Here is a 24015-nt window from a genome sequence, read left to right on the forward strand (position 1 = left end):
CAGGAAATTTTTGGAGTTTATCAGCTGGGAGTGGTCAAGGAGTGGAAGAAAGCCCTACCTTTGCCACTGCCTTCTTAGGGTGACTGTGGGCACACCTTAATCTATAACCCCCAGAAGAGGAACATCTCAGCATGGGGGAAGGTCTGAGGAGAATAGACTTCACTAAAATTACCCAGCTAGTCACTAAACAAATAAATAAACAGTAGTAATAATAATAATAAACCCTAAGGGACAGGAATAGATAAAATGTCAAGTTCCAATAAAAAATTATGAGGCATGCAAAGTGACAGGAAAGTACTACCTTTTCACTGGGGGGAAAAAGCAGGGAACAGTAACTGTCTGGAAGGAGACCAAATGTCAGGTTTAACAAAAAAATATTTTAAAACATATGAATATGTCTACAGAACTAAAGGAAAGCATGATTTAAAAAGGAAGGCATGATGACAAAGTGCATCAAATAGAGAATATCACTAAAGATACAGAATTATAAAAGGAACCAAATGTAAACCCTGGAATTGAAAAGTATAATAATTAAAATAAAAAATTTACTACAGGGGCTAAATAATAGATTTGAACTGGCAAAGTTGAAGAGAGAGCTATGGTTTAAAAGTGAAGACAAAATACTTTCCCAGATTTAAAAAAAAGGGAGAATTTGTTGTTAGCAGATCCACTGTACAAGAAATACTAAAGGAAGTTCTTCAGGCTGAAAACAAATGACCCCAGATGGTACTATGAGTCTACAGAAAGAAAGAGCACCAATAAAGGTAATCATGTGATAATATAAGACACTATAAATGCTATTTTCTCACAGTTTCTCAGGTGATTTAAAAAGCAACTGTATAGCCGAAACTGGTTTGGCTCAGTAGATAGAGCATCAGCCTGAGGACTGATAGGTCCCAGGTTCAATTCCGGTCAAGGGCATGTACTTTGGTTGCAGGCACATCCCCAGTAGGGGGTGTGCAAGAGGCAGCTGATCGATGATTTTCTCTCATCGATGTTAAATAACTCTCCATCCCTCTCCCTTCCTCTCTGAAAAAATCAATAAAATTAAAAAAAAAAAGCAACTGTATAAAATAATGTGTATGTAATGTATTGTTGGGCCTATAACAAAGAGAAGTATAGTTTCCTATATAATAAAAGGCTAATATGCAAATAGACAGGACAGCTGAACAACCAGTCACTATGATGTGCGCTGACCTCCAGGAGGTGCTAGTGGAACATGGTGGACATGGGCAGCAGGTGGCAGAGCACGAAACATGGCCAGCATTGGCCACGGTGGGATGGCGGAGGTGAGTGGGGGCGTCAGACCAAGGTGGGGTGCCAGTCGCTGTCATCAGGGTGAGCCTCTGGTGGTTACTAAAAATTCTTTGCTCCTGCGCAGCGTGGACCCACCTGGCACTTGCACCTGCAGCTGGTATCAGCCCTGCTCACACCTGCTGCTGGTGCCCGGCGCCACCCCTGATCGCTAGGCATGGTCAGTGGGTGTGAGCGCCAGCTGCAGGCCCTGATTGCCCCTCAAGGCGTTTCCACCTTCCCCTGTTCCTGAGGGGCGACTGGGGCTAGCTGCAAACACCGCTTGCACCCGCTGCTCACACCAGCCCTGCTCACACCCGCTGCTGGCAATGGCCCCAATTGCTCCACGCTGCCAGCAGGTATAAGACCAGCGCTGTAAACATTTGGGAGTGGTGGCAGTGGGAGGGGGGCTGCTGGCAGACAGGGGACCAGGGGCCAGAGCAGGAGGGTCTAGGCAGGGGTGCATAGGATGGGCCGAGACGCACCCCTAGGCCCAGCACAGCCTTGCGGCCCACAGTTCCTTTCAAGGTGCACTAATTCATGCACTGGGCCCCTACTATTGCCATAACTGCACAAAGCAGATGGGTAAGAATAAAGCAGTGTTTTTCAACCTTTTTTGGGCAAAGGCACACTTGTTTCATGAAAAAAATCACGAGGCACACCACCATTAGAAAATGTTAAAAAATTTAACTCTGTGCCTATATTGACTATATATAAAGTAATTCTCTTGAATAGGAATCAAATAAACACAAAGAAAGTATTTTATAATTACTTTGTTATGAAATATTAAGTAAACAAAATAGTGAAAAATTATAAAATTCTTGTCTTGTCTGCACCTACGGCACACCAGGCAACATCTCGCGGCACACTAGTATGCCGCGGAACAGCGGTTGAAAAACGCTGGAATAAAGCTATAAGGGGTTAAGAAAATGACAGCTAATGGTTTAAAGCAATAATTAAAACAATGTATTGTTAGATTTGCATCATTAATTAAATGTAATGTGTATTACAATAATACCACAAAAAAGGGGGATAAAGGAAATAGAGCTATATAGTAGTAACATTTCTATATATCATTGAAATTAAGCTAATATAAATCTGAAGCTGATTCTGATAAGATGTATATGGTAAACTTTAAAGCAACTACTAAAAAAAAAACAACCCTGAAAATATTTTAATGAAACAATTTTAATGAAATTAAAATGCTACATTAGAAAACTATTCACTCAGTGCAAAAATAAAGCCGAACAAAATAATAAGTGAGACATACAGAAAAGAATTGTAAGAAATTTATAACATAACTGATTGCTATGAAATGTTAAGAATGTCAGTAATACTTACTTCTCAAACCACAGAGTGAGATTAGTAGTGTGCCGGATCATTTTCAGAAGATTAGGAGAATTAATTTCTTTGTCTTCTTTTGTCCACACACTTCCAACTAATTCTGATGGCTGTACAGCTCTAAAATCATTGATAAATAATTCTATATGATACTTTTCCCTCAGTATATTGTTTTATTAAGTAAATGAGATAAATAAAACTAAATTCCCATATAAACTTTCCACTTATACCAACAGAAATGTTTATAAGATATAACAAAATTTTTATTTAAGCATCTTTTTATATATATTAAAATATTTTTATGCATATACCTGTGTACTTTTTTATTGCTTTACAGTAGCTTTTTGCTTTGGGCAAGGTTGGGATTTCTTCATAATATCTTTCCCAGCACTTACAAATATTATTTAACAAGTTTAAATAATAATGATATAGCTGTTACAATAATAAGTTCATCGAGGGTATAGTGATCACTACAATTCATAAAATTTTTTTTCTCCCCTCTAAAGGAGGAGGGAAACTCAACCTGAAAAATAAATAAATAGATTGTAAAAACTGATTTTTGAGACTTAGTAATGATCTTTGGTGGAAGGAGATATATAAATTTAGTTCCTTTCTTCATTTAGTAATTAAAAATATCTTGAAATTCTAAATAGTCCTCATTTAAAACTGTAAACAGACATTTTCGAGGTAGTAGTTATTAACATGTAGAAAAACTGAAAAGGTTGTAACTGGCCATGATTTAAATTCATAATTATAACGGCAGTAGCTAACTTATTAAGCCCTTACTTTGTACTAAGCATTGTACATATAATGAGTAGTTTAAACCTCAGAACAGCCCCAGGAATAAGTAATATTATTAGCTCCATTTTACTCAAAAGAACTAATAGGCAGAGGGATGAAAGTTACAAAGGAAAGTTAAAGGTGCCCAAGAATACCAAGCCAGCAAATAGTAAAGCTAGGATTTGAACTTTGCTTTACCAATGAGGGGTGACTGTAAACAGAAAAAAGCCATAAATCCAGACAAAGCAAGGGAGATAGGGCAGTGAAAGAGGAGGAGCCTTTTGTACATCAGACCTTATTACCAGACACTTCATATACTATCTCATTTATGTCTTATTCCAATCCTATAAAGCAGAAACCAGTATTTCATTTAAAAAATTAACTTCTTTAAAGTGACTTTTCAGCTTGAATGCCAAATTACATACCGATATAGATCTGATTCAAGTAAAGTGAGTTGCCGAGCAATTTCTATTGGGTGTAAGGTGAGCAGGTCAAAAGTTTCTATGTGCCCAGGTCGGCTTATATGCCACTCGATTGTGGGAGGTGAACTCTGAAATGTAATATTATGACCTGGTCCATTGTCTCTTGCAATTTTTTTCCTTTGGATTATTTTAGTGATGGATTCAACCCATTTTTTCATTGCTTTACCTGAAATACATTTAAAATAATATTTAAATATATTTTACTTAAAAAAATAGTTTAAAATCATACAAGTGATACCTGAATATATCTTTACTATAAAAAGATTAAATGATCACAATTTTAAAAATGTAAGTTCCCTTTATTATTTCCCTGTTCCCTATACTAATCTTTCTTCACATAGTTTATATCATTCCATATCCTTCTTAAATATTAGAAATTAATTTATTTGTACATATTTTTCACTTCTTTTGTTTTGAACTTCAGTTCTAAATACTTTATAATCTTCCAAACAAAGATCTATTTACACAAGAGACTTATAAGGATAGATTATACACAATCACCATTAATCTAATCAATATTGCATTTCATAAACCAAACAGGGCCAGAGGACTAAGTCCTTCATTTCTGCATAATGTTTTTAATGTGGCTTTTTTTGGTATTATGCATGGAAGCACTGCTACTGAACCCTTCATTTTCTGGTTCTCATTTGGCATGTACAATGCCAAATATAACAGAAATAAAGTTATCCAGGACATACCTATACAATCATATAATCTTTAAAACTAGCAGAGGAGAGAAACCAAGATGGCGGCATAGGGTAGACACCCGAATGCAGCCTACCACAACAAATTTGAATTTAGAACTGAAAAACAGGGGAGGCATTGCCCTGAAGCGCCGGACGGCTGGCTGAGAGGAGGCTCTGCCATCTGGGAAGGAGAGAGAAGGCACGCTGAACCTCAGGAACTGTGAAGGACTTTTCTAAGGCGAGACTGACAGGGAACCAAAGATTGTCTGCCCCACCCCGAGACCCTGCCCTATTCAAGCAGAGTACGGAAACCCTCCTAGCTGAGACACTGCTGATCCTCACAGCCAATTGGCTTGGAGATCAATGCTTCCCAGTGATACCAACAATAAGCAAGGCTTAACAACAAGACTGCACACACAGCCCACAAAGGGCTACACCAAGACTGTCCACTGCAGGTAACTGAGAAGGCTGTGCTATTGGGCTCTACCAGAACACCTAGCACACAAAGCTATTCCATCAAATCAGGGAAACAACTAAAATGCAGCCAAGAAGGACACAAAGGAAGGAGATGGAGGAAAAGAAAAGATTGGACATTGAGTTCAAAACTACAGTTATAAGGTTATTCAACAATATCCTAAAAAAGGCCGATAAAATAAATGAGACCTATGAGGATATGAAAAGGGTGTAACTAGAAATAATAAGGGATCAACAAGAAATGAAGAAAACATTGTCTGAAATAAAAAATATTATACAAAGTCCTAAAAACAGACTGGAAGATCGCAAGAATCAAGACAAAGATTTAGAACACAAAGAGCCAGAGGACACTCCTCTGCAGAAGGGAGAAGATAAAAGAATCCAGAAAGTTGAAGATAGTGTAAGAAACCTCTGGGACAATTTCAAGCGAACCAACATCAGAATTATGGGGATTCCAGAAGAGAGAGAGCAAGATACCGAAGAAATAGTGACAGAAAACTTCCCCCACCTGGGGAAAGAAATAGACTTACAAGTCCAGGAAGCCCGCAGAACCCCAAACAAAAGGAATCCAAGGAGGACCACACCAAGACATATCATAATTAAAATTCCAAGAGCAAAAGACAAAGACAGAATATTAAAAGCAGCAAGAAAAAAGCAGGTAGTGACCTATAAAGGCGCACCCATAAGATTGTCAGCTGATTTCTCAACAGAAACCATGCAGGCCAGACGGGAATGGCAAGAAATATTCAAGGTGATGAATAACAAGAACCTACAGCCAAAAATAATCTACCCAGCAAAGCTATCACTCAGAATCAAAGGACAGATAAAGAGCTTCACAAATAAAAAAAAAAGCTAAAAGAGTTCATCACCACCAAACCAGAATTATATGAATTGCTGAAGGAGGTTATTTAGGAAGAGGAAGAAGATAAAGATAAAAATTATGATCAACAAATACGTAGCTATCAACAAGTGAATCTAAAAACCAAGGGAATTTAAAAATCTGATGAACAATATTAACTGGTGAATATAATAGAATCAGAGGTATGGAAGGGGAGTGGACTTGACGATTCTCAGGGAAAAGGGGAGTGGGGGTGCGGGAAGAGACTGAACAAAAACTGTGCACCTATGGATGAGGACAATGGGGGATGGGGAAAGGACAGAGGGTGGGGTGGGAACCTGGTGAAGGGGAGCAATTGAGGGGGGGAAGAGGATCACATTTGTAATAATCTGAACAATAAAGATTTATTTAAAAAAAAAATAGCAGAGGAACTCTGGAGATATATAAGCTTAGCTCCTCATGATATTGATGAGGAAACTTAAGTACAAAGAATAAAAGTGGCCCCTGAAAATGTTTTCTGGAGACGTGATGCTGCAAGAACCATCTTTTATATGATAATGACTACTTTGTAATACCAATGTTACATTTTCTGAAATTTACCAGTTATTCAAAAGATTCTTTGGTGGCCACTGTTTCTTGTTTCCCTTTCTAAATATGTGTTTTTAGCTGTCTGAAAAGAATCAAAGTAATTTTTTCCAAGTCATGTATCTGATGACTGGCAGAGTTAGGAATAGAAACTCTTGCTTCTTGGCTCTCAGTTCACTATGCTCGGCTGCCTTTCTGATGTATGCACTATTCACCCAATGGTGGCGCAGCAACCTCCATCAGTGATGTCATATGGCACAATAGTTTCTAACTGTCCTTTGGTACATGTACTTTCAGGTAAGTGTAACGACAGCATAAACTGAGACTTCTTTTTTTTTGTCCAATTCAAAAATAACCAGTAAGTTCATTTACTAAATGAAAGTACATTGGTTAACAGGGTGATTATTGAGCAATTTGTAAGTAAAAAATATGGTATAATGAAAATTTTGAAAATGTCCTATTATTATGCTGGCCCTCTACAAACACCTCTTAACAACAATAACCAGTAACGATATCAATTGATAGTCTTTGTATACGTACTTTTATTACACATAAAACTAGGCACACAAAAAAACCATACTTCAGGGTAGTAAACAATACCATATACAGATGATATATTACTGAATTGTATACTTCTAACCTATAAATTTTATTAACCAATGTCAACCCAATAGATTCAATTTAAAAAACACCATACCTCTTACTGTTCCAATAAATTCTTCCATTCGCTGCAAAAGATGTGCATCCCTTTCAAAGTCATAGAAGTGGTGCTCCACCCAGTGCCGACATACATTTAATACTCTATGGCATTAACACAGAAGAATAACTGAACTCAGATATAAATGTTTATCACAATGAATGGTATAAATGAAAACAGAGTAACTTTCACCAAATTAAATAATCTTTTAAAAATAATGTTTTTATTGAGTCCAGAGAGAGGGAGAGGGAGATAGAAACATCAACGATGAGAATCATTGATCAGCTGCCTCCTGCATGCCCCCTACTGGGATGCAGCCTGCAACCCAGGTGTGTGCCATGACTAGGAATCAAACCCTGACCTCCTGGTTCTTGGGTTGATGCTTAACTACTGAGCCATACTGGCTGGGCAAATTAAATCTACATTAATAAAAGAGAAATATGCAAATTGACCATTACTCCACTATGCCCACCAGCCAATCAGGAGGGGATATGCAAATTAGGACAAAGATGGTGGCCGCTCAGATACTTCTGGTGCAAAGTGTCCAGGCAGGTGGGGCAGGACATCTGCTATGAGAGGGAGGGGAGGGGTGGAGGGATCTACAGGAGCAGCACTCTGGCTGCAGCGAAGACTTCATACTTCAGACTCTGGAGTCTGCAGTGAAGACGAAGATGGCAGACTCCGGCCTGGAGTCTGCTGTCTTTGCTGCAGACTCTGGCCGCTGGAGTGAAGGCTGAGTCCCGGGTGCCGGAGGAAAACTGGTGCTGGAAGCCAAGGGAAGGAAGGCCTAAAGTGGTCTACCACTTTTAAAATCCTACGTTATGACTTACACAATAATTTCTGAAATTGCTTTTCACTCATTTTACTTTTTACCTCCTCCTTTCTTACTCTTTATTTACTTCAACTCTGAAACAAAAGTCCAATGAAGACTTATTTACTTCAGTTACTTATCTAATCTTACCGCAGTTGTACAGGCTGTATATATTCTTTCCTAAACCTTTTTAGTTCTGCACTCAGGGGTTGATCTCCATTCTCTATAGCTATGCGATCAGCTTCTGTTGGCTCAGGCTCCGGAATTTCAAACCTAACATAAAGCAGAATAAACTAATGAAAATATTAACTATAATCAAATTATACAAATAGGAAACTATAAATTTTTTACTACCCTGTTTCCCCGAAAATAAGTTTCTTATATTAATTTTTTCTCCTAAAGTTGCACTAGGTCTTATTTTCAGGGAATATCTTTCCATGTGCTAGGTCTTATTTTCAGAGGATGTCTTATTTTCGGGGAAACACGGTAGTCCCCACAATCAAGAGAGCACTGTTAAAAATTACTAAGGTTAATGTGAAAACAAGGTTTCTATAATGTAACAGTTAATGTCTTATAGATAAAACTAACTAGAAACACAATAAAGAATACATTCAAATCTAAAAATAAGTATGACTCTAAGTTATGGGACAGATGTTCTTTTTTGGCTCATGTAATTACACTAAGTCAATTAACATAATACTTTTTAAGGGTAATGCTTGAGAAGTTGACTGATCTCTGGTTGGATGAAACACTTCTTGATTATAGTATTTGTTCACTGCCAAGCTCCTTTTCTTTAACTTGTGTATATTTGAAACATTCTGTTTAGAACATCTAAATAATCAAAAATTGAATTTCCTGAGTCTAAATTATGTATTTTATATACCCGTATTTTCCTTCGTATAAGACGACCTTTGAAAAGAAAAAAAGTCAACCGAAAATGGGGGCAAAAGACCAAAATCGCACAAAAATTACCAGCCAATCTTGATGGCAAAGTAAATCTTTTCTTTGAAGTGGGGGGGTACTCTTATACAGCGAATATAGGCCTAAACCTATGTTTTAACTGTAAAATTAGGGGAGGGAGGTAGTCTTATACGCCAGAAAATACGGTATATTTAAATAATCAAAATTAACATATTATTATAAAATAAATGGTCTCTTTAAGAGATTTTATTTCTTTAAAAAGTGCTCATGAACTACAATTTAAAGCTTATCCAATATATTTCCAAAAACATATAAGATCTTAGTTCAATCTTACAAAAAAGAATTTAAACATTTAAAATTGACAGACCTTTCTATTATAAGACTCAGTAGTTCTTGAGGTTTACAAAAGGATCTGTATGTTGTAAGAAATGTCCGAACAAAATTGGGATCTAAAAAGAAAAAGAAAAAAATCTTATTCAAATCTTTGATTCAGAATGATTAAAACTACTGTCTACATTTTCAAAAGAGATTAAGTAGTCAATTTTAAAATGTCTGACCACCTAGAATGCTTTAGACTTTATAATGAACTGTTAGACTTAGTGTTTCTTAAATTAGTGACAAAACTATAGACACTAAAATTTTACATCAACCTATTTTCTTGACCCTTGTACAACTCTGACTAGCTGATGTTAAACTCATTACTGGCCACGAGAATGTGAAGGGAAGAAAGAAAAGGCAAAGGCCAAGCGTGAAAAGAACCTCCCACCTGCTACCTGGATCTCAGAACATCAACAGTTGGTTTGTCTCCCTCATAAAGAGAAAGGCCACAGAAGTTATCCATTCCTTTTTCTGACATGCAGACTGATTTATCTAAGATTGGGAATCAGTGTCTTTCAATCATGTTAACAGAAGATACAACTAGAAAGTGCATTTTATAATGTTAAATAGTTTCTAAATTATTTTACTTGTTAAAGGTTTTCCTTAAAATTGCTAAAAGATGCTACAAACACCTATAAGTTATTAAAACTATTAAATGTGCAGAGTATGCTGATTTGGTTATTTTCAAAACTTTTAATTTCTTTTATTTCAAGTAATAACAATAAAAGCAGGAGTCTCCGAGCCCTTCCAGCAGAGGACCGACTTTTCATTCCCATCTCCATGAAGTAAGACAGGTTGTTGGCCAAGTATGACCACTTCCCCAGGCCTGGCCTATTGCAGTCTTTGCCTGATAGTATTCTCTCAAGTTGTGTCATCAGCAAAAGAGACCTGGGCTGTCATCTTCTATGATATATAAAGAGGGGGAGAAACATTTTTCCACAGTGGGGAAAAAAATCACTCCTATAACTCAAATTTTATCAAGGCCCACATTTAGTTGCAAGAGTCGTTAAAAAGCAGGAGGAAAGAGTTAATTAACTTGAGTTTTTACTGAGAGAATCCCTATTTTATATTATAGTCTGGTAAACTCTAATCCTATCCTATATAATAAAAGGCTAATATGCAAATTGACCAAATGGACCAAAAGGACAAGGTGCAATGTGAACTGAGCACCAGGGGGGGCTAATGCTCAATGCAGGAACTGCACCCTGGTGGTCAGTGCGCTCCCACAGGGGGAGCACTGCTCAGCCAGAAGCTGAGCTCACAGATGGCAAGCACAGTGATGGTGGTGGGAGTCTCTCCTGCCTGTGTAGCAGCTTCTCCTGCCTCTGTAGAAGTCAGACATCCCCCGAAATGCAGACTGAGCTGAAGGACACCCCCCGCCCAAGTGCATGGATTTAGTACACCAGGTCTTTAGTCCTATATAATAAAAGGCTAATATGCCACCGAGACCAGTTTGTCTCAGTGGATAGAACGTCAGCCTGTGGACTGAAAGGTCCCAGGTTCAATTCCAGTCAAGGGCATGTACCTTGGTTGCGGGCACATCCCCAGTAGGGGTGGTGCAAGAGGCAGCTGATCGATGAGTCTCTCTCATCGATGTTTATAAACTCTCTATCCCTCTCTCTTCCTCTCTGTAAAAAATCAATAAAATATATATTTTTAAAAAAAGGCTAATATGCCAGTCAACCAAACAGTGGAAGGACCAGTCGCTATGATGTACACTGACCAACAGGGGGCAGACGTTCAATGCAGGAGCTGCCCTCAGCTCGCAGGCACCAGGTAGGTGCCATTGCGGGGCGCCCCCATCACACCACCGGTGGCCCCACAGAGGGAGGCAACTGGTGGTGGGAGCAGCAGCGGGGCCAGCTGGCAAGTGGGCAGCCCCAGGCCAGCCAAGGCGGGTGCCAGCGTGGGACCCCTGACCACCCTACTGATCACCACACAGATTGGCCCTGATTGGTGGCCAGGCCTACGGACTGTACCCATGCACGAATTTCATGCGCCGGACCTATAGTTTAATGATAAACTCTTTGAGAGTAGCAAGTACATACCTTTATTTTTGTTAGGCTATGTATACACTGTAGACAGTTTGCAGGAAGTAAGTACAATGCCTTTTATTAGCATAGGATTTAGCAAAAATCCGAATTAATTTTTTTGGAAAATTTCTATTTAGGCTGATTCTGTCTGATTAAGAACCACCCTAAATTTAACTTTATAATAAAATAATACATCAACTTCTTTCTCCCTAAAAAGCTAATCCATGGACTTACCACAAAACTGAAATCTATTTCCCAAATGGTTAGTATATCTGGTCATCAAAATAATAAATTGATTTAAATATGAGACAACCTTGAATTTAAGATTATAATGCTTTTTTAAGTTAAAGAAAAAATTAATAACAAAAATACACTGGTTTTTGCCCTAGTTGGTTTGGCTCAGTGGATAGAGCATCAGCCTGCAGACTGAAGGGTGCCAAGTTAGATTCTGGTCAAGGGCATATCCAGGCTCAATCACCAGTAGGAGGAGTGAAGGAAGCGGCCAATCAATGATTTTCATCATTAATGTTTCTATCTTTCCCTTTCCCTTCCTCTCTGAAATCAATAAAAATACATTGGTTTTAAATGACTTTCTTCTCCTTTTGCATTATACCTGAGGCTAGAGTGGGTTACTGATAAAAGTAATTTAAACACATACAACCCTTTGGTAATTTCCTTTGTTGGTATTTTATTGTTTGTCTTCAGTTACAGAGATCCTCAAACGTTAAAGACTAATGTCTCATCCAGAAGAAAAGATTTTAAAACAGAAGGCTGTACAAGATTTTAAAACAGAGATTTATATCGGTTTCATCACAGTCCTCCCTTTCAAGAATCTTCTTCCTGTTCTGCAAATCTATTTGTAAGGTGAGGCTACACAAAACATCACGTTTAGGAAGCAGAAGCAGTGGCTACGGTAGAGACGCTAAGCTGTCACTGTTGGAGAGAGAGCCCAGATCTTTAGTACAAAGTACTTCAAGTATCCCTGATTTCTGTTCCAAACTTAGGGTGACCCATCCTTTTTAAAAAATAAAACTTTGTTTCCGTCTAAAAGTCTAAAATCGGTATCTAGACCCATTTCTTCTCAAATGCCACCTATCAGGTTGATAAGTTGTGGGGTATTCAAGGTACTTTTAAGTTGAAAAAGAGAATAAAAGTTCTTAGTGAATTAAAAAATTTATTTTAAAAAGCTGGCTATTTTTAAAGGCATCTGATTTTTTAAATAGTGATAGTGTGGTGAAGGCCTGGCGGGGTTGAAGGTGAGAGGTGGAGGGGGGTCACTGGGGAAAGAAAGGGGACATGTGTTTATTATCTATAATAAGAGTAATATGCTAATTAGACCAGAAATCCTTCCTGGCAAAGCGGAGGCCAGAGGGAAGCCAGCCGGTTTCCCGGTGCCCTGCGGGCGCCTAGGAAGCAGCCCAGGCTCCAGGTGCCTGTTGGCAGCTGGAGGAGGGAAGCTCGGGTCCGGGTGGCAGAGGGAAGCCAGTGTTGGCAGCTGGGGAAGGAAGGCCTGCTCTTGCACGAATTTCCGTGCACTGGACCTCTAGTAGTAAATAATAAATAAAAATGTAGTTAAAATCTACATTAATACTGGATGTAAAAATTACAAACTAGTGAAAGCTCACCCTTTTGTAAGCTATAGATAATGTCTAATAAAAATGAGAAATAGGAAAAAATGAAGTGGTCTTTTCATCTTAAACCAAAACCTCTGGCCATTTCAGTCCATCAGTAACTGATGATAATGTTGAGAAGTCATGATGTGCATCAGTGCCACACGGGTCCGGGGATCCCATCGATTCCTGATGTCTGTTCTGCAAGGTTCTCAAGCAGCATTCTCATAATTCATCCCATAGAATTTCTATGAACTGACAGGGCTTGGGCATTTTTTATTTTCTACATATGATGGAAGTAACTAAGAGTTATCAAAGGTCACACAATAGAGTGACAGAGATGATACCATAACCTAGACTGTGCAATTCCTGATTTTCACCCCCTACTGTATCATATAACCTCCGTGGGTTAAAGGATCCCTTAAGGTTTACACTACCATGAGATCTAATCAGAAAGAAGAAATCCATGAATTATATAACCAGTCTAGAAATTTACATAAAATATTAATTCAGAATATAGCTATAAACTTTTAATCTTGGGCAAAGGTACTAGAAAGTCGTCAAAAAATTAGCAGTCTAATTGTGATTCTGTATTTCTTATTAAGCCTTCTTCCAGACTTTAGGAAATAGCAACTGTACCTTCCTGTACACTGTATTCAAAAGTTTCTGAAGCTGGCAATGAAATAAACACTCCCACAATCATCAGTTGTACTACATTCTAAAGTGACTCAAGTTTAAGTTGTTTTTAGCTTGATTAGAAATGAGGAATCTTGCCAAAAGAAAAAAACCAGCAGAGGCTAAAAATAAACCAAGAAATTTGGCAAAAGTTTAAGTACTTTCAAAGAAAGTACTTAAAGGCTGCATATATTACCAGGACTTAGTAATTTAGACTCTATTTTTAGTTACTAATGAATGAAAAACTTATATTAATAGAGGACATAACATCTGCATTTTAAATTTTATACAAAAAGGGTACATATTCCAGAAGCTAATTTTATTTCTATTGATTTGCCCATTTTAGTGATTGTAACATATCACTGATTATAACATATACCATGTCACACACTACACTTTAGCTTACTGATGATGTAAAGGACTAAGGCAATTGATATTTTTAAAATATCCACCGATAAAACAGGTTATATAATTTTGTAAGAAAACAAAGAACTGGCGCTGTCTGGGTGGCTCACTGGTTAGAGCACCATTCCCATATGCCAAAGGTGCGGGTTCTATCTCAGGTCAGGGCACGTGTAAGAAACCACCAATGAATGCATACATAGTGCAACAAACAAACTGATGTTTCTCTCTCTCCCTCTCTCTCTCTCTCTCTCTCTCTCTCTCAAATCAATAAATAAATTTTCTTACAAAGACAACAAAGGACCTACTTACATTTATCAGGTAACCATAAAAGCTAGGTTTCATATTGCCTCTATTAGTTGTGAGTAGCAGTTATCTACCTATATTATAAAATGATTATTTCAGAGACAGTGGAAGGCAAATGCATGAAAATACAAAAGCCAGGTTGGTTTGATTTTAAAGTATAGCATAAACAAATATTTGTGGAGAAACTTAAAATCAACCATTTTGATATTCTCCTTTTTCTGTTTATCATTTGCTTATGGATGTAATTCCACAAACCTCTTTCTTAAACTAAACCCTAATAGATTTCAATATAAACAATGGCAAAAACTTCTTCTTTTTGACTGCTCAGCATCCCTCTCTTTAATCAAATACCTGCCAACTCCCATCAGGTCCCTGGTCTAAGGCCAGGTTATTTCAAACCTGAGTTATAGTTACTATTTTCTGCTGGTTTTCTAGCTGCACACCTCCCTCACTCTAAAATGATTCTTATACAGTATTTTATTGCACAGTTCTTCAAAATCTGAGGAACTCAGAATATACTTACATTAATGTTCAGAATATAGCATACTAGATTTGAGGTGATAAATTCAATCATTTTTATCTTATGTACTTATTTTGATCGATACTTGACATTTTATTTGGCAAGGTCGATGAAATTTATGAAATATTTATTACCCAGAGTTAGTTATGCAAAGAATACCCCTCCCCCAGCCAACTCCAGTGAAACACTGTTCATCAGGATGTGTGTTCACATGATCCTTCTCCCTTTAATACAGCCATTTAAAAAGCTGCAAGAAACAATAAGCTCCTCAACAAGGATTTATAAACAATCACTCCTGAATTCCTTACAAAAGGAAACAGACCGCTCTGCTGACGCACAAACACTTAAAAAAAAAAAAAAAAGAATTTAAAAACAGAACAGCACTGCCCTATAGATCAAAAACTAATGAAAAGGGTTTTTCCCCACCCAAATTAAAACACACAAACTGAGCTTATACAGTACACAAACTCAAAGAGTATCTGATATAGATTTTTGAGGATTTTTCTATATGAAGGCATAAAATACCAGTAAATACTTCAAAGAAAAATATCAACTGGCCTTTTTTTTTCAGTATCGTTTTCCATGAAAGGGAAGTTCACCATACATGGGAAACACCTCTTCCCCACACTTCAATGTGAAAAGCTTTTACTTCCATATAATGTCAGCTTTGATTTATTACCTCTACCTCAAGGTCACCTCATTTGTCTAAAATAGAATAACAAAGCAGACACAGCATCACCAAACATTTCTTTACCCATGTTGTTTTAAGTATCAATATTAATTTGTACTTTCCTTCCTGTAACTATAACCAAAGTGAAATTCCTCCTCTCCTCTTCTTTATGCATGTTGCTTTGTGCCTTCTTACTGTATGGTCTCTTCATATCCCTGCTGGATTCAGAATGTTCCATCTAACGAGGTAATTTTCCCCTTAGCACTTTGGGTGAATTCCAAAGTTCTGATATATTTAGTGAATTATTATATGTCCAGAAATACTGGCTCTGAGAAGACTGGATCTTAGATTCCATATTCGACCATGTTGTAATCTTTTTAAGCAAGTAAGCACTTTTTAACTCACCTACATTTATTTTTTTCTCTCAGAAAGCTTTCCATTACAGAATAAACCTCTCCAATAGACTAATGACTAGGTTTTGTTTAAACTAAATTTATGATGATCAGTATGTAACTATATAGTAAAATATTTGCATTAAAATGAAAATTTAGAGTTAGAACTTATTACCTATTCTAATAAGAAAAAAATTACTCTGACTATATCTTCAGAGTAGACCTATTTTCCAGAAATTAGTAAACCATTTGTATTATTGGCAATTCAAACCAAGCAAGTTAGTTTCTTTTTTTAAAAAGAAAAATATTTTTTAATTGATTTCAGAGAGGGAGCGAGAGGGAGAGACAGAAACATCAATGATAAGAGAAAATAATCAATTGCCTGCCTCCTGCAAGCCCCACACTAGGGATTGAGCCCACAACCTGGGCATGTGCCCTGACCTCCTGGTTCATAGGTCGACATTCAACCACTGAGCCACACCGAACAAGCAAGCAAGTACATTTCTTTATTTTTATTATTTACTACACATAATAAAAATATTATAATTAAAGGAATTCACCTTGAATGTAATACCTTGTATGTCAGTATAACAAGATAGAAAGTATATTCTATTAAGGGTCAAGAAACGTAATGTCTAGTCTTCATTCTGTAATTACCTACTGATATGACTTCTGGCAAATCACTTAAGTTTCAGGCACCGTGGGTTTTTGTCTAACACTAGTAATCTATAGCTTTATTTCATAAATTATTGCTAAAATACTTGAGGGAGCAAGTTAACTGGAGACAAAGAGAAGTCTGAATTAAGTATTAAATATTAAACTAGTTTCTCTTTTGCTTTTTATGCCAGTGTGTGACCAACCTATAATCTAAAAAATCAACCTGTCAATAGTTCTTGATAGTTACTAGTTTCTCATTGTATTATAATCAATGTCTTTTATTATAACTCTATACAATATAATTAAATGTACGAGTTAAATTTTAGCTTTTGTTTCAATGTAAGCCACAATTTGCACTGTATACTCTCCAATAAATACCTACCAACCAACCCTCACCCTCTCTAAAAAAGAAAAAGAAAAAAGAAAAAGAAAAGAGCAGACCAATAGTTCGTAAAACAAATGGTAATTTGATCTGTTATCATTGTAGTGAGGACTCACAGTTCATGTGAACTGGAAAAGAAATAACTGCTTAAAAATTACTGCTTTCATATTTTACAAATTAGAGATGGTCTATTAAAAGCACTCTATTGGCAGTAATACAGTCAGTAACAGACCCTACAGAGAGCTCAAACAAACTATTAAGTTGTATGTGCTGTAAACACAACTCACAAAAGCTGCTTGTGGATTCTAGTTATACCAGTAATATAGTAATGATGTAAGTTAAAATAGTGTAAATTAAGCTTCAAAAGAGGAAAAGAAAAATGTTAAAAAAAAAACTTAGCCACACACTTTTACAACCAACACTGGCATTTCATTCTTTAAGAAATTAAGGAAAGGAATTTTTAAAAACTTAAAAAAAGACAATCTTGTCAATTTAACTTTGAATATAATCAACTTCGCAAAGTTCTATAAATCTAGAAATTTAAGTATTTTATATTAATTAAAAAAATGACCATTTAGGAGAAACCAAGATGGCGGCATAGGGTAGACACCCAAATGCAGCCTACCACAACAAATTTGAATTTAGAACTGAAAAACAGGGGAGGCATTGCCCTGAAGCGCCAGACGGCTGGCTGAGAGGAGGCTCTCCCATCTGGGAAGGAGAGAGAAGGCACGCTGAACCTCAGGAACTGTGAAGGTGCGGAGAACTGTGTGCGCAAAAAGGCGCTGGCTTAATCCCGGTGCGGAGAGGAAGGGCAGGACCGAGATTGCTGCTGGCTTACTCCCTGCACGCAGAGAGGGCGGGCCGGGCTGAGTTCGCTACTGGCTTATTCCTGGCGCAGAGAGGGCGAACAGCTAATGCGGCTGGCTTTCTTGTCCGAGAGGAAAACAGAATCACCCTATTGCTCTGATAATCGGCCCCAGACAGGGAGAGGCCAGACTGTCAGGCAGTGGGCAGAGATCTCTTGGAGGTGTGTGAAGCCAGAGGCCATTACTGCGGGACTTGGGGAGGAGCCAAAGGGAAAACAAAGTTTGTCTGCACCAACCCGAGACTCCGCCCTACCTGTGGCTGAGCACAGAAGCTCTCCCAGAGGCTGGCTTTCTCTAAGGAGGGACTTGCAGGAATCCAAAGCTTGTATGCGCCTTTACCAAAGAGGTGCGCACGCGCCTGCAACCAATCTTCCAAAACTCTCCACTAACAGGACTTTTCTAAGGCGAGACTGACAGGGAACCAAAGATTGTCTGCGCCACCCTGAGACCCCGCCCTATTCAAGCAGAGTACGGAAACCCTCCTAGCTGAGACACTGCTGATCCTCACAGCCAATTGGCTTGGAGATCAATGCTTCCCAGTGATACCAACAATAAGCAAGGCTTAACAACAAGACTGCACACACAGCCCACAAAGGGCTACACCAAGACTGTCCACTGCAGGTAACTGAGAAGGCTGTGCTACTGGGCTCTACCAGAACACCTAGCACACAAAGCTATTCCATCAAATCAGGGAAACAACTAAAATGCAGACAAGAAGAAGGACACAAAGGAAGGAGATGGAGGAAAAGAAAAGATTGGACATTGAGTTCAAAACTACAGTTATAAGGTTATTCAACAATATCCTAAAAAAGGCCGATAAAATAAATGAGACCTATGAGGATATGAAAAGGGAGCAACTAGAAATAATAAGGGATCAACAAGAAATGAAGAAAACATTGTCTGAAATAAAAAATATTATACAAAGTCCTAAAAACAGACTGGAAGATCGCAAGAATCAAGACAAAGATTTAGAACACAAAGAGCCAGAGGACACTCCTCTGCAGAAGGGAGAAGATAAAAGAATCCAGAAAGTTGAAGATAGTGTAAGAAACCTCTGGGACAATTTCAAGCGAACCAACATCAGAATTATGGGGATTCCAGAAGAGAGAGAGCAAGATACCGAAAGAGTACTAGAAGAAATAGTGACAGAAAACTTCCCCCACCTGGGGAAAGAAATAGACTTACAAGTCCAGGAAGCCCGCAGAACCCCAAACAAAAGGAATCCAAGGAGGACCACACCAAGACATATCATAATTAAAATTCCAAGAGCAAAAGACAAAGACAGAATATTAAAAGCAGCAAGAGAAAAGCAGGTAGTGACCTATAAAGGAGCACCCATAAGATTGTCAGCTGATTTCTCAACAGAAACCATGCAGGCCAGACGGGAATGGCAAGAAATATTCAAGGTGATGAATAACAAGAACCTACAGCCAAAAATAATCTACCCAGCAAAGCTATCACTCAGAATCAAAGGACAGATAAAGAGCTTCACAAATAAAAAAAAGCTAAAAGAGTTCATCACCACCAAACCAGAATTATATGAATTGCTGAAGGAGGTTATTTAGGAAGAGGAAGAAGATAAAGATAAAAATTATGATCAACAAATACGTAGCTATCAACAAGTGAATCTAAAAACCAAGGGAATTTAAAAATCTGATGAACAATATTAACTGGTGAATATAATAGAATCAGAGGTATGGAAGGGGAGTGGACTGATGATTCTCAGGGAAAAGGGGAGTGGGGGTGCGGGAAGAGACTGAACAAAAACTGTGCACCTATGGATGAGGACAATGGGGGATGGGAAAAGGACAGAGGGTGGGGTGGGAACCTGGTGAAGGGGAGCAATTGAGGGGGGGAAGAGGATCACATTTGTAATAATCTGAACAATAAAGATTTTTTTTTTTTTTAAAAAGATGACCATTTAAAATATCACTTTATTCAAAAGCTAAAAATTAATGTAAATGAGAGCAACTATCAAAAGTAGCTAACATAATACCATGCCAAAAGTACTGTCCACAGACTTAGCTAGCGTGTACATTAAGAGAAGACTGCCAACTTCATAGAAAAACTGGCAGCTATACTTGTTCAAATTTAGTGTTTTTTAAAGTGTCCTCAAAAACTAAAAATAAAAAAGGTCCATGAAGTGAAAAAAATTCTTTCAAAATAATGAAATAAAGGCACGGTTCTCCAGTAAAAAAAAATGTTTGATTGTAGTTCTACAACTATTTATTAATAATTATAAGTTAGATCTGTGAAATAAAGCAGTTTAAAGAAAATATTTAGCATTAACAATTATTTCTGTGATATATAGCATGCAACTTAAATAAAATTTTAATCATTAACAACTGAGTTTTATAGAAGAAATTATATTACAAAATTTTGGGATCAGATGTCTTCCAGTTCAAATACCACTGACATGATAAACACTAGTAAGTCTTCTTCAGCATTCGCAACTTATATTTCTCTACTGGAAAAGATAGTAAAACTTCTGTCTTAGTTTTACTATTGATTGGGAGAATTAATTTTACCCTAAACAGTATAAGAACTCAAGGTTTTTAAAATAAAATGGACAATTTAGAAAGTTTAAGCTAAAAAATTCTGTGAAACCTCTAAGACACTAAAAAATCAGAATGAAGTGTCAAGAAGAACAAATTGAACTTTCATAACCTTAAAAATTTCAACCAAATGATTTGTATGCATGCAAATAAACATAACCAATAGACACAGGCACTAGGAGGGTGAGGGCGTGTGTGTGTGTGTGTGTGTGTGTGGCGGAGCAAGGCTGGGGGTGATCAAATGAGGAAAAAGGAGACATATCTTCTACTATTTGTAATACTTTAAGCAATAAAAGAAAGAAGTAGCAAAGAAATAAGTATTTGTAACCACAAATTTTGGGTAATTTATTAACACATTTTGTAGTGTATTCTAGATCTTAAAAGAGAAGTTAATGAAATCAACTAAATATGTAAGTTATATTAATTACTGATAATTAATATAACTTAAAAACAGTTTCATATGTAAAAGAGATGACAGAATAATTTCTTTCTTTTTTTTTTTTAAATCCTAGGCAGCTTATTTAAATTTCCTATGCCTTTACTTATTTTGGGGTCAGTAAAATGAATACACTAATTATAGAAGTTTCTAAGTGAAAAATCAATAGTAAAACTGGAATCCCAGACTAGTCTTCTTTCACTATATTCATCATATTTTAGCCCCGGGCTTACTTTAAAAGCCAAATTGCTTTTAAAATTTGCTTATGGAAAACACTATTATTTTGTTATGAAAAAGGCTAGCAAAAAAACTACCAATTAGAGCACAAATAAAAACTAAAAACAAAACATTGGCTTACTCATCCCAGAGACATGTGGAAATAATGAAACAATTTTATATTTATAAAGTGCTTTGATGTCACTGATAAAAAAATTCTAACCTAATTCTACATTTTTGCAAGGTGGCCCTGATAATTTCCAGGACATATAAATAGTTCTGACTGGACATTAATACATCAAATTGACTAACAATATCAAATACTATTCACCATTACAGTGAATTAATGGATATATTTAAAAGCACAATTTAAATGGTTCCAGAACTGTTTCTACAGAGAAGTGAGAACCCATTTATAGGACTTTAAAACTGAAAAAAAATTTCCCCAGAAACACACTTCTCCTAGAGATAAGAATATATTTAAGCAAGAAATATGGAGATTTACCGTAGGTTAACGTCCACTTTCAACTATTTAAGAATATTTACATTTGATTTTATATGTTTTGGTAATAAAAACATTCTCTGAAAATAAGTTTGCATATGTATTTACAAGAGCTTTGGCATACAGTATTTTATTTATTCTTTCCAACAATATTTTAAGGTAGCTGTTGTGATGTTGATTTTTGAGATGAAAAACTAAGGTTCTGAGAGCTTAAGGAACTATAATAGAGTGAAAGTATAAATCTAAATTCAATGGTTTTGCTACTATACCACACTCTATATAGTGCTTTACAATTATCAAACCTCCCAATATGTAGTGAAATTGAAGGTTGAAGAACATTTGATTATTATTTGTTACTTAATTTTGTTAGAAAAAATAAAATTACTTAAAAACAAATCATTATATATGTTCCTTACCTCTTAAACATTATATTTAATTCAGCCTCTAGCAATCTTTGTAGGTGTTTTGGACATGTTTGTCTTTAAAAATTTCCCTGCTAAGGTAAAACTGTTTTCTTCAATAATAGCAGTTGTAAAAAGCAAAACAAAGAAACTGAAAACTTAAATGATTTCCAGGATTACTAAATTTAGTTAATTTTTAGGAATGGACATTAAGAATAAGCAATTTTGTGTATATTTGTTCTGCTATCACAATTTTGGTGATGGGTATAGATTAAAATTTTAACTGATTTTATAATCTCAGTAATAGAAAGGAAAAATAGCAGAGGTGTAAAAAAGTTTCAAGAAAGCAGAGGTGTAAAAAAGTTTCAAGAAAGACCCTCATAATGATGACTATCACTACTTCAGTTTTGTTGCTGCCACTTTCTAACTGGATACATTTAGCTAAGTGACATTTATTTTCTCATTTTTAGCTTTAGCTGTGAAGTTAAAATAATATATGTAAATGTGATAGGAAAAAGTATAAAATTTCAAGTAATATAAACAGCAGTATGTTCAATTAAAAAAAAGAACTCTGATAATGCAGAGGTATTGTGTTAGTTTGCTTTCTATTTTAGGCACAATGACCAGTGCAGCAAAGAAAATCAACCTGAAGCAGGAAAATAAAAGTCACAGGCAACTTATTTCTTACCTGCATACATATGGTATGTGAGCCTTTCTATAAGTTTAATAACAGTTCCTGCTTTGATAATTGGAATTCCAGCCTTAGGCTGCATGTTTTCTTCAAATATTATATTCTCTTCAGAGTCAGGTTCTGCGAATCTATAAACGTCAGCACTAGGGAGCCTCATCTGCTCCTCCTTCTCTTCCTGTAGCATTGTCACATCAAGCATCCTTTCCAGTGTACTCCGGTACTGTAAAGATATCAATGCTGCCATCCAATTGTTTTTCTCTTCAGCTGACTTGGCAGAAAATATAACACTATTTTCATCTTTTAAAATTATTTCAAAAGCATGCTTGTACTCACTGGTGTCATCTTTATCATTAATTTGTACCTTTCTCATAAAAAACTTTTCTTTAAGACGATACTCTGCATTGCTAGCACCAGGAAGTCTTGGCTGCCCATGATTTGATTTACAGCAAATCATTAAGCCATCAAAGAGAAATATGTGTCTCTCATGTTTGGCTCCTACACGTGTAAGAGTTCCTTCCATTATAAACTCATTGCAACACTGTCCAATGTCTTTTCCCTCCCAACCATCAATATTCTTCTGAATCTCATTCATTTTCTTGATTGCTAGTTGTTTCCCCTTCATTTGCTGACTATAAAACCGACATGCAGATTCACTGGGATAAAGAAAAAAAACATCATTAGTACACATATGACAGAGAATCTAAAATTCATGTAAATAAAGGGCAATGTAAAAGTATATTTTAAAAAGTTACACTGGGAAGATATTCACTAATTCTAGAAAGATGCTAGTGCTACAAAACTGCAAAAATTTGGAAACTGAAGCAACATAGTAGAGACATTTCTTTTAATATTCTAAAAAGAAAAATTACTATTGACAAAATTCTGCCTCATAAATTCAGCTACAGAATAATTATTTTTAGCTTGGCTACAGATATTTAGAATAACACATATTATAAAATAGCTCAATATAGTGAAAAACAGTAACTTAAGAGGTTTAAAAAATTATTTAGAAATGCTCAAGAAAAAAAAAATGCACATATTATTATTAGGAAACTGGAAGCAATATTATCAGAATGCCTCAAATTATATACTCTTTAAAATAAGGGATACTTGGATAGAACGATGATGTTGATATAAATCTATTCAATACATTTTGCTCTATCTCTCCTTTAACTTACCAGTTGACTCTCAGGAGGTCTTGTCTGGGAGTATGCAAGGAAAATGCACAATATGAAAGGTTTTTCAAACAATAACAAATTCTCTTGGCTTTGATGTCACTTCCTCTGAAAGAGTAAGCTTGTCACTAAAACTATTTTTTCATTGTTTACTTGAGAAGGGAACTAGGATCTCTGAATTTATACCATAACATTCAATGTGGAAAAAAGGGATTATAAAAAAGCAAAAATATTCAC

The 24015-nt window shown here is 36.4% G+C and overlaps 1 protein-coding gene across 4 annotated transcripts in view; it reads right to left on the reverse strand.

The window, feature by feature from the left end:
- SOS1 (SOS Ras/Rac guanine nucleotide exchange factor 1) overlaps positions 1-24015 on the reverse strand; it is a 95015-nt gene that overhangs the window by 17966 nt on the left and 53034 nt on the right. For 3 of the 4 annotated variants that reach the window (XM_036435075.2, XM_036435074.2, XM_036435073.2), the window contains exons 10-15: positions 22601-23256; positions 9276-9357; positions 8138-8260; positions 7177-7280; positions 3840-4062; positions 2635-2754 (exon numbers count right to left, since the gene is read on the reverse strand). In XM_036435075.2, coding sequence (XP_036290968.1) covers positions 2635-2754; positions 3840-4062; positions 7177-7280; positions 8138-8260; positions 9276-9357; positions 22601-23256 — 1308 coding nt within the window. The remainder of the gene's footprint in view (positions 1-2634; positions 2755-3839; positions 4063-7176; positions 7281-8137; positions 8261-9275; positions 9358-22600; positions 23257-24015) is intronic. The other variant, XM_045580660.1, reaches the window with a different exon arrangement.

Source organism: Pipistrellus kuhlii, unplaced genomic scaffold (assembly GCF_014108245.1).
Source record: "Pipistrellus kuhlii isolate mPipKuh1 unplaced genomic scaffold, mPipKuh1.p scaffold_m20_p_13, whole genome shotgun sequence".
In the NCBI taxonomy this organism is placed as follows: Eukaryota; Metazoa; Chordata; class Mammalia; order Chiroptera; family Vespertilionidae; genus Pipistrellus; species Pipistrellus kuhlii.